The sequence below is a fragment of the Micropterus salmoides genome, unplaced genomic scaffold, assembly GCF_014851395.1.
Source record: "Micropterus salmoides isolate LMB-PRFRI ecotype aquatic unplaced genomic scaffold, ASM1485139v1 Ms_hic_scaffold_13, whole genome shotgun sequence".
NCBI lineage: Eukaryota > Metazoa > Chordata > Actinopteri > Centrarchiformes > Centrarchidae > Micropterus > Micropterus salmoides.
In genome coordinates, this window is record NW_024040374.1 from 18,145,210 (window position 1) to 18,157,398 (window position 12,189).

General features: G+C 42.1%; 1 protein-coding gene across 1 annotated transcript in view; it reads left to right on the top strand.

Annotated features, from left to right (window-relative positions):
• Positions 1-12,189, top strand: part of faf1 (Fas (TNFRSF6) associated factor 1) — a 63,344-nt gene that overhangs the window by 15,663 nt on the left and 35,492 nt on the right. Inside the window, exons 7-8 of the mRNA XM_038715934.1 lie at positions 2,483-2,588; positions 7,546-7,632. Coding sequence (XP_038571862.1) covers positions 2,483-2,588; positions 7,546-7,632 — 193 coding nt within the window. The remainder of the gene's footprint in view (positions 1-2,482; positions 2,589-7,545; positions 7,633-12,189) is intronic.

Consider the following 12,189-nt stretch of genomic DNA (forward strand, 5'->3'; position numbering starts at 1 on the left):
TCACATTGTGCGTTTGTGTGCGTGCGCGCGCGCGTGTGTGTGTGTCTGGCAGTGGTAGTTTAATAAGGTCTAGAGTCTGCTCTGTGCCGCGGGGACTTGCAGCTTAGGCGATGGGCTTACCTCAGAATGAAACCAATCTGTTTAGCCTGCTCTTCTACCCTGCAAAACGCTCCATTTTCTCTGTCCATAAAGTTAAATGACATTTTCCTCCCGGCACCCTTATGCCATGTCAAGTACCTCTAGAGATGTTGCAGGCCGACCTCGATGTCACAAGTGTGTGTGTGTTGAGTGAGAAAGAGACCTCTGAAGGCAGAAGCAAACACTGAGACATCCACATTTCAACCCCGTACTGCTTGAGGGGCCTGCTTCTATCAGAAGACGGCAGCTTTGAAAACATCAGTGGTGAAAGCAGTCGAGCCACAGGGATATTAGACTTGAAACATGGGTGTTTTGTTTTTATATGAACCAGAAGGCCTCCTAAGACAGATGGGAAATGACTCATTATGAATGGCATTTTTTTTCTCCCCTCTGAATGCGTTTGATATTTTGAGTAGCTATATTTGTACTATAGAGTACATTAAGTGAGACGATTTTTCAAAGTAAATCTTGAACAGAACTCCACTCACACACACATCCCAAATGGCTCGTCGATCTGCCATAAAATGACTGATAAGATGTTCCTTCTTTGCTTGGAAGGACAGAGTAACACTTCCACACAGTTTACCCTCTATCTCTGTCTATTTAGGAGTCTAGCTGCCTGCCAGCAGTAGCTCGGGAGTGTGTCCAAACATAATCATGATATTAGCAAGATCCTTATTTATGTGTCCCTACCCCTTCCATTTCTACTCTCCCTCTGTCTCACTCTCTTTCCCACACACATGCACACACCTCTCTCATCCTGCTCAGCCCTATTACATATGCATCCATCCTTTCCACTCCACACATTTCCAATCTTCCCCAGTTAGCTACAACAAACATTACATTTACATATTGATTTCGTAGTTTTAGTCAATGTAAATATGCTGTCATTACAGTAAATTTGAGCTTCTGTTAACATAAGCTCGTCCAGATCTGCGCAGATTAAGGGTGTGATTGCATAATTAATGTGTGCGCTACATATTAATTCCCCATCTCTCTCCTTCTCTCAACTCTTCCTCCTCTCCTTGGGTTCTGAGCCCTGACTAAGTGCCTGCTTCGGCCCTTAAGCCTCCCATTGATATTCACCCTCACAGACCCAGCGTTTGCTCAAAACGCTACTTAACCTCACAGCTTATTGTAAATGAAGCTTCCAAAAGTTGATTCCCCCACCTCCTCCTGTCTACGTGAAGCACACAAAGTGTCTGCGTTTCCATCGTTCACAGTGTCACCGCCATAAGCTACTGAGTGAGCTATGGTGCCAGTTTAGAAAAGTCTGACCCTTCAGGGCCTCTTGGACAGATCCCTGCTCACAATCTAATTAGCACATGACATCCACTGTGAGAGTGTAAACGTCTCAGAGTAGTGGTTACCTGTAAACAGCTTGTATATGTCTTTTTGTTTGTGCTTTGAGGAAATATTGTCATATTTAACATGTTGTTATGATGAGTTCATGCAGTTGGAAGTGAGAAATGAATGGTCTGTCACGTTGGTTTCATTAGTTTAAATTAGAGTAGTAGTAGAGTAATACTATGAATTTCAACTAATTAATTTTGCCATGTTGGAACTGATACAGATTGAGATAATAGCATAGTTTAGGAACAATACATAGTCTTCAATCATATAATCATCTTTAGGTCTCTGACACAGCTTACAGTAGTAGCCCGTAGTTGATGTAAATGATGACTGATAAAGGATTTGTAATTGATATGACTATAATCACTATACAGTAATGTTTCAGCAGATAGACCGAGACGGTGAAGTAGCCGTAAACAGTAATCCAGCAGCATCTGCTGAAGAGGTAGTATATTATGATGCCCAATAATGGCTCTTTATCATTTGCTTTTTGGCTTGAGATTGAAAGTCATTGCAATGTCATAGTAAACTATTGCTCTTAAGCAATCTTTAGTTAGCAAGTTGCTGAAGGCTTTCCTGGGGTTGTTTCATAATAGCTGCCAGGTTTGTTAGCAACAAGACAGATTGATGGACTCATGCTGTTACTATGCAGGTGGACATAGCTGTGGAAGCCTGCTGTGCTGAGTGCAGCTCTGGCCAGGCTTGTTAAGACACAACCGGTGAAGTGGGCGACGAACCCCCAGAGGAGGCATCCACCTCCCTGAGGACCAGCGGGCTACCACTAGCTGACAAGTTTTAGCTTGCCCTTTACTTGACTGAGTTGCTCTTTGTGATGTTTGCTTTTCTGTGTTCCCTTCTTTTAATCCTCTTGCATAATTATTCCGCCAGGTTTATATTTTTCTTTTCTCCATCAATTTATATTATCTTTCATTTCCTTCACTGTGTTCATTCCTATTTCTTAGTGTTTTATGTTTTTTCTTTCCTCATTTAGTGCTCTCCAAGAGTCGTTAAACCAGAACTTCCTGCTGGTCATCAGCCATCGCGAGGCCCAGAGGGACTACAGTCTCAACTTCCCCGGCTCCAGAACCATACAGGAGGTATGACACCAGCATGCACATGCAGACACAGGACCATACAGGACATCAGAAAGTCACTTATATACCCAGACACACACAAAAGCTCTCAGTAACTCACCCACAGACTCCCACATACATAATATTATTGTACCTGATTCTAGTTTCCATTAACACAGCTTTCATTCCATTGGCCAAACATTGCTAGTCTATCTCAGCCATCGATTCATTATTCATCACAAATGATCACATTTCCGAGCACATAATTACTCTCACAGCTGCGGTCTGGTACAACCCCCTCTTTTTCTCCCCCTCTCCTACGCTGCGTCTTTCTCCCTCTCTCTCTCAGCAGTCTAGGAGGTGTTTAAATACTGAACATTGTTTGATCTAGGCATGCGGGAGCAATGGAAAGAGACAGAGTCCGTTCATTTTCTTCATCTGAAACTAAACAGTAGATTTGGCAGCCTATGAAATATTTATAGTAACTCAAACTGGACCCAGTGAGAAGACAGTACACCCCTCTGTCCATTGGTTATTACTATCACAGCTGCAAATGGATTAAAGCTTGAGGAGCATGGAAATATGTGTCCGCTTGCATGCTTGCCTATGTAGATGAGCAAGTGTGTGTGTCTGTGTCAATGTTTGGCCCCATGTGAGTTTAAATCAGCACTCCCCTTCTTTCACACACACACACACACACACACACACACACATTACTGCCCTGTTCTGTCTTGCTCTAACTCCCCGTGCACAGGGAGACCTGAGCAGGCATAATATTTTATTCACTGTGGGTAGCCTACTGTTACATGTGAGGGGAAATAAGCTCCTGAAAGACTGATCAGGTAGGAATGAGAAGTCCCACTAATGATCTTACCTCACATGTTAATGAAGTAATCATCATTTGCACAACATGTATGGCATTAGAAATATCAACTTTTGTTGTTTTTATTCCTGTGTCATAATTTAGTTTTCAGTTTGCTTTTCTTTATAGTCTCTATGTTTCACGTCCAGCTAATTATTTACCATACAGCATGGAATGGTGTTCCTCATGAGTTCCTTGCTCATGGCAGCCACTGCAGCTCAGGCCTGGCTCCTCAGTGCGGGTGAAGATTACACTAATAATAATCAGGCTACTAGCAGGGCATATGAGGGTGCAAATTGAACAGATTAGTACAACCAACATCTGAACTGGAGGAGGGAGCTCACCTCCTTGGTTTTCTGCCTCTCTTCCCTCGCTCTTTCCCTCATTTCTCCTCCTTCCATCATCTCTCTCTTTCTCTCTCACCCTCTTCTCAGGCAGATGGTTTTGATGAGCACCCACTGTGAACCTTAAGTGTTTCTGCTGGGATTACAAACACTGGGGAGGGGTCCCCGCAGTGTGGGAGGGGGGAACCATGGACACAGAAAAGAGGCAAAGGACTGTTGGCTTGGTGGGGGTCCTGTAAGAGGCCATGGGGGATAGAGAAGGGACAATGTAGGCTTAAACAGGCCTCCATGTCGCGGTCTTTTCCTTACGCATGCTTGTCTTTAGACATCTCAAGGACCCCTGCAGTGAGAATGAGGCCCAGAACTTTAACCTGCATAGATCTGGACTCTGTTTGCCCCATATTGACCGTGCTCTTTATATATTTACTCTTTAGCCAGGGAACAGGCATCTTTCCTTTTTTTTTATTATTGTGATGTGTTAGGAAATGTCATTAAACCTGTGAGTACATGTGTACTCCTTGTGTAGGGAATTATTCTGAAGGTTCAGTGGGCAGTGAGGAGAGCTACAGGTGTAAGTACAGTCAGCGGAGGCAGTCAAATAGTATTTATGGATGAGCTCAGTCAAGTTGCTTTGCAGTAATTTGTGATGTTCATAGTGAGAAAGTAGAGTTACCTTGTGAGATTTTTAGACATCAACAATATTAAAAGATGCACTCAAGTGTATTTCTGTCATCATAAGAAGGAGGAATGCAACAAAGAAGTAACACACTATATTCAGCCAGCCTGACTCCCTATTCTGCTTATACTGTGTCCACTCAGACACATATGGACTCCACTGCAGAGCACCTTTCTCTCCCCACTCTCCCTTTTGTCTTAGCTGAAGACTAGCCGATGGTCCCTGCTTGTGCATATCAATAGGGATAGAGTCCTGTCTTCTTGTTTGTCTTTGCCAAAGGCTCTGGCTTTGCCTTGTGGCTCTCAGGGAACTGCCCTTGCCCCTCCCTTTCTATTCCTTCATTCTCCATCTCTCTCTCCCAGTGTCCCTTCTCTACCTTCTTTCTTCTCCATCTCTAGAGCACAGGGCTGTGTATACTCTGATTGGCATTACCAGACAAGAGTGTGGGGGTAAGTTGCTGGCTAGCTTCTGAGCTAAGCTGGAGAGCAAATGTTTGCCAGGGACGTAGAGGGTAGAATAGGGATGGCTGCTGGTTTTGGGTTGTCCGTGACCAGACCAGTTGTCCTGGGGATTTCCCTCCTCTACTGCCCCCCGGGGCTGTGCCTGGGCCCCATCCCTACACCGCAGCTGGGAGACTTATAGGAAACAAATGTAGACAGGGCTACAGAACTGAGAAAAGGAAGGTTGGATCGAAAAAGGAATGAAAGAAAGGCATCTGGTGCCTAGGGGAGACTAAGTGAGAGAGAGAGAGAGAGAGAGAGAGAGAGAGAGAGAGCAAGCTTGTGACTGTTTAACGGAAACCTTTCATTTTCTGTGATTTGCTTCCAGCCAGGGATTACAGGCAATTGGCATTTACAATGATTAGATCATTAATTTTGCCGTATTGCCCAGCCGCTCAGCATCACAGCCAGTCTAGCTAATTTTGTGTATTACTGTCTCGTACATCCCTGCCTCGTCTCAACACAAGCGTTGTATTTGTCATTAAGACTTTGATTTAAATCCTGTTGTGCTCTCTTAAAGACATTTCCTTTACATTTTAGCTTCTGTGTGTACATGTCAGGTTGATGGATACTTTTGCTGCCATGTTCTGCTTCTTATGTTATACAGCCGGTGTCATATAATGACTTTCCAACAATACTCCATTGTTGTATGTCAAACACATTTTTGCAGGAAATTATATTAATAAAATTTGCTGCGTAAAATGTGTGACAGATTAATTCCAAATGTTTTAATTTGTTGCAGTCTAACTTATCAGTGAGGTGGCTGTTGTGGCAGACAGGGGGCAGCATTAGACAGTATTGCTCCCTGTGTGAGGGGCTGCTGTAGCCAACACATGCAATGCATTGTCAGTGAGGGCTGCAACAAAAACTTTGGCTACCTGGAGTGGCTAGGGGCAACCCTGTTGTTCGTTTGCTATATTTTTGCTATATAACTTCTTTGTTTGTCTTTGATATGGTTGCATCAGATTCTCATAATAGCACCATACTTTTCATACGGTCAGAGGAGGCCTGTGTGAATGAATGCCTGCAGATTTTGGTGGTATAGTTTCAGGTGGGCAGTCCTGGTGTGTAGCTGTGTTTTCTTTCCGTGTTGAGATCAGGTTGTCCTCTGCCAGGTGCCTTTCACTGTCTGTCTGCACTCTCCTCCTCTTCCACCTCTCACCTTCATTCTCTCTGTGGTGGGCGTTAGTTTGTTGTTTCTCTGATGCTGCTTTAACCTCTGACAGCAGCCTCTTCATTACTAGTGTTTATGCCTCTTCTTCGCTCCCTTTTCCCCTCTATTCATCAGCTGGCCAGCCGGTCAGTCAAATCCCTGTAGTCTGGCTGGTCAAACATAGATATTACACTCTGTAATAACACTGGCCACCCGCTTTGACCCCAGCCTGCTATCCTGGCCATAGCTTCTCTTCATAAGGATCGACGCCGAGCATTGTGGTATGGGCTTTACGATAGAAAGACAAAGAATGGACTGTGCCACTCATTTATTATTGTTCTTTCTTTTTCTCAACTTGTTTGTACTGCAAATTGCTTTGCTGTGCCAGGCCCAGCCCAAATAAAATATAATTTCCTTGCGAATATTTACTGTTGCCTTGATAAAGGGATTAATTCCGATTTAAATATAATAATTTCTGCAAGCAGCCCATCGTATGTTTGTGCTCTCAGACAAGTACACATACAGATGCAAAGTGTAGTAATATTAGATTATGAAGTTGAAGTTATGCCCCCGCAGTCTTTTTAGTTCAGTGTTTTGCAGCTGCTTTCCTGCTTTGGCTGATATTGGCTTTGACTTTGTGTTTGTAGCGTTCTTTAAGTTTCCACCTCCATGATCAGCAGCCCTGCATATGCCCAAGGATCCATCTCTCTTCAGTGCTTTTTACAAAGACAGGATTTGACCCATGTGTGGAGGGATCTTTACTCCACAATTGGCAGTTTTCTCAGCATCAGTGTCCAGCCCTGCGGGCCTGAAGGGCAGGATTCTGCTGAACAAATGCACTAGAATCCATGGCCGCCAGTGCTCAGACGCCGATGGGGCTTTGATCACCTTCGGCTGGCGCACATCAGGCTGGCGTTGGGGCTTTAAACCAACAACTCACTGGACGGTGTAACGCGGCGCTCGGTGGGACAGGCGCTGCTGGCTGCTAACTGTTTAAAAGCAAGGAATGTTATTAAGTGATGCAGATACAGCGTCCGCGCATGAATGGGAAAAGAGAAATACTGTTCATTTCAGAGCGTGGGGCTGTTGTTGCTGGGCATTAGCTGTGGCATCTGAAGAATGCTGATAACACTGGCTGTCTCTTTTTTTTTTTTTCTTCTCCTCTCTCCTTTTGACTCAACTCCTCCTTCATTCTTTGCCTCCATCCTGCTTTGTCCCCATGCTGCTGAAGATTCTTTGATGTAGCCCCTGCTGTAAATTTATTACATTGTATGTACTGTTAAATTAGTTGTGGAAATATTTTCCACTTCTAGTTTTAATATTACTTAATATAATTTATAATATATGTAATGACAAAATATAAAAATTCTAAGTGGAGATTTATAGTTGAGCTATCACATACTATAATAACTACTAACTAATATTATCTTCCCTTTATGTTTGCAGGTGAAGAGAAATATTTCAGACTTGACCAACATCCCAGTCCGTCATCAACAGTGGGAGGGATGGCCCGCGTCAGCATCTGATGACTCTGTAAGAAGCATAAAAACACAATAACATTTTTTAAACTTTACTGTGTACTGTAAATGCTGCCTATATGTTGCGCTCACTGATTTTTGGATTCAATACAACCTTCTTAAAGATGATTAAAAGCCAAGGACAAATTAAAGCACATGGTTAACAGCTGATTGATTTACATGATTTCAATACTTGCAAATTGCAGTGGAAACTGTTCTACTCTCTGTAATCTATCCCAAAACCATCTGTCAGAAGCATGAGAGTAAGACGTTGAAGCTAATTAAGATGTCAAAGACTGTTCCCATCCCGTGTCCTCTATCTGTGGACATTAAATCTCACATCATTGAGTCCCGCTGACCTCTCCCGTCCCAGGGTCGCTCTTCCCAGCTATTCACCCTGCACACAGTCACGCTGATCAGAAGCAGCCCTCATACAGAACCTTGAGGAACCTCTGACCCCTTTTGTCCTCACCCCTTCTTTGACTGCATATGTGTTCCCATGCTAATTGTAAGGGATGGTTTATCATGCTACATTGAGAGGCTGTTGTGCACACATTCTTGTGTTAACACCTAGCTAACGTTTTCCTTTTAGATCTGTGTGATTGTTGTTTGGAGTATTGGTATTGACTTTGTCTCACTTCTTTTCCAAGTGTTATCATATCTGTCCAATGGCAGAACTGGCTTTACTGTAGCAACATTTTCTATTTAGTTTTTAAGTAGTATTTCACATTTGTGATGACCTGTTTTCTATATACAGTCTTTTGGTGGATACAGTCTGTTTTATGTCACACTTTGTTCATGTTTCATCTCAAAGTGAATGAACAATCACTGCACCTGTTTTTATGACTCAAAGTAAAGCTTTTAAGATTAACAGTGAAAGCAAATACATTATGTCATTAATGCCTAAAAGGGCGAAGGACAAAAGGTTATGCATCCTTTCACTACAGAAGATTGTTTGCTATATTTTGTTCCATTACCGCTCAGAGCAGGCAATTGTAAAGCCAGTAACCACCAAACAAACCATACTGCTATGATACAGATTTGTCATTGTTTGCACTGTCTTTGTAGACATCCAGTTATGTGATCAGTAAACGGCCTGGCAATGCAACAGAAATACAAATCTTAGTTCTAATCTGAGAGCACATTGAGGGCATGTTGAGCAGTGGCTGACCTCAGTGTTGTGTTCATGTATTATGGCACCAAATGACTCACATTTCCGGTTTGCAACCACAACATGCCGCTTGTGCTTTATGATTTTCCTGTTCACACTAACAGAGGAAGAGAGCTAACCACAGACATTTTTAATAACTGTGTTCAGGATGTTGGTGCATCCAGCTACAGTAGACTTAACTATGAATTTGTGATTCTCCTGTGAAAATAGGAAAGAATTGGAACAATTATTCAACATGCTTTCATTGATCAAATTAATTACTATTTACTTTTTAATACTTATAACAAAATATGTTTCCCCTACCTTTTTGTCATATTTGTTAGGACACTGATAATGAAAACATTATTACAGAAATGCCTTAAAATATTTAATAATTCATTGAGCTTTAAATTTATTTTCCTTTTATAATCTAAAATAATTTGCAACTGTTAGGAATTAATGTTTCATTAAATATAAATTAATTGTATAATTTAAAATAACTCCACTATCAGTTATCCGTATTTGAAAAATGTATTGTGGATCTTGCCTATGAAAAAAACATCACTTATTTTTCAACATTTGTAACCTTTTTTTTTTTATTTTTACTTTTTTTTTAAGCCTTTTGATGTATTTAATTTACAAAAATAAGCGACCTAACCACTACAAACCAGCAATGCATGCTAGTTTGTGAATTTTATCACCAGGCAAGCCTGACAAATCTCAATGTAATGTTAAGGTAAAAATAATTCAGTTTTTTACCTTTTATATTTTTGTGATTTGTGTTCAATGCAGCTTCCCCTCTAGGTAGCTTTAGATATGGCCAGGGATCATGAATAGATTGCAGCTCATTGTGGCATCCTAGGCCCGGCTGGCACCTGGCTAACACACATCTGCAGGGTCTGCGTTTCCTGGATGAGGAGATATTAAAAAGCACAGAAGTCAGAGACAGAAGTGTAATAATGGCCTCTGCTCTAGCCGCAGCCCTCTTATTGAAACGTCTGAAGGTATTAACAGAGAAAGCCCAGGGCTTGGCTGGCCTAGCGGGCGGGTAGGAAGCCAGTGTTAGTGTCTAGCTCATTAGCCCAGTCTCATCTCCCGGGGTTTGGGCCAATAAACGTGGCAGCCAGAGGCCCGAGATTACGTTTAGCTCTGCACACTAGCCTGCTTGCAGTGGAATCGATTACTACTTAACTCTGCTTTTCCTTTAAGTGCGTGATATAACTGTGCTTGCCTGCTTGTGTGTTGTGTGCATATTTGCATGTGTGTGTTTGCATATGTCATATTGTACACACTATGTCTAGGGCTTGGTATCGACCCTCAATATTTACTACCAATTGAGCAGTTCATATATTTCAAAAAATTTCAAGAATTGGCTTTTGTTAGATTTAAAAAAAAGAATTGTCATATTCAAAAAAAAGTGTCATTTTGGTGTTAGTAGGTAAACATTATTAGCAATAACTGTGACAATACCAGCATAGTTGCCTCTAGCATGGATGCTGTAGCAGTTGACTTGGGAGTTTCTTGTTCTCAGACAGGTTGGCAGCTATAAGTGAAGCTGTAAAAATATTTTTTGTGAGCACAAAAAGCACAATTATTTTCTTAACTAATTGATCAACTTGTTCTACAGAAAACAGAGTATCTGTTTTAACTGTCAGTTGTTCTTCTGTTCCGGGAAAGATATTTGAGTGGTGGCATTGTTTGTTTATGTATTGTTGGAGTGTAGTTTATTAGAAAGAAATTCTCACCTTTCAGGTAAACTAGTAGTTATGTGTTACGTCACCCTCCCTGATAGTGTTCACTCTACGAGTTTCATTGTTTGTTGTGCTCTGAACTATTCCAGCTCTTATGGAGAGTTGAAATTAGATCAGGATGCTCAAGTAGCACTGAACAACAGATCAGTTTATTCAGTGCACTGTGTTATTTTATGTGGTGTTAGACCAAGGAAGTTGCATGTGAAAGGAGGTGACACAAAGTGTAGTTGAAGCAGTAGCAATGTGAGGTGATGCTCATTTCTAGCAGACAGACTGTGTCGATCTGGGTCAGGTACTGGTTTGAAATATTTCTGTGTCTCAGACTTTTTCTTGAGTACATTTTTTAAGTGCCACGATTCCAATGTTCCTCATAGATTCATTAGAAGACAGCTTGTAGTATTTGCCTGAGTAGCCAAGTAGAGGATCATGTGGGGAAACACACTGTCAGTCTTTGTGTGTGTGTGTGTTTGTTTTAGCTTTTCTTTTTAATAGTCATCATGTTTACTGCACAACAACAATTGTGATAGTACTGGAAAAGTCTTCCGTCAGAAAAAAGTACACTTGTTGGACTTTGCTATAGTTAAAACTTGATGGAATTCAGTTTACTCCAAGTAGATTAAAACAAATACTCCACAAATACCATGATCTAGCTCTGCCTTCAAATTCCCCCTGATTCTTGTGGCTTTGGCAAAGCTGTTCTGAACAGTGCTGAAGATGATGACAGAGGTCTTGGCAACACTTGATTTGTGAGGCCAGCAGGACGTTAACTTCCTGTGCTGTTTGAAATACGGTGATTGAGCCTCTTCCCCCGTTTCCTCCTTCTCCTTCTCTTCTTCTATTCCTTTGCCTAAATAATACGGCATGAAGAGTTTCCAGACAGGCCTCATCTCATTGGAGCTGTTTTGATTGGCAGTCTTTCCTCCACACCTGTTGGAGTGATTGACAGCCAGTAGGACATCCTTATTACTTCCCATCATCTCTTCAGCCCCCACCACCCACCCTTCCTTCTAGCCAGTAATTGCTGACATTTATGCAGTGTTTCATGGTGTTTGCTAATGTATTAATGCTGCAGAGCCTCGGAGGTGCCTTGCCTTGTAGGCCAGCACCTCCCTCCCATTTCCCAGCTGGCTTTAATGGAATCCTCCTCTACCTGATAGGGGCCTTTGAAACCTGGGGTTTATTTAGGGGGGCTTGGTGGTTTCCATAGCAACAGGGCTCTGCAGTAAGCTCAGGCAGAGCCCCCCCCCTTTGTGCGATTGGCTGCCTTCAGGTGACATTCAGCACCAAGTTGGTCTGTCTGTCTCATTTTCTATCTTTTCTAACTGTTTTTATGTTTTACGTTATCCAACAAAGGTTAAAGTCAAGGGCCACTGGACTTGGTTGAAGAAGGACGAATCGTCTTCCAGTGTCTTCAACCAAGTCCAGTTGCCCTTGACTTTAACCTTCGTTGGATAACTATGACCTGGATGACTGAGAATCTTCACAGACTTCCTCCTCATCACCTTTCAGACACCGCTACTGCCTACGAGCATAGAGGCACAACACTAGGGCTCAACAAGTAATTGAAATATCAGTGAAATTGCAATATGGCCAAGTGCAATATCCAAATTGCAGAAGCTGTAGGTTTTTTTTTTGATAAAGGTAAAATGTGTCACAACAGGCCATTATAAAT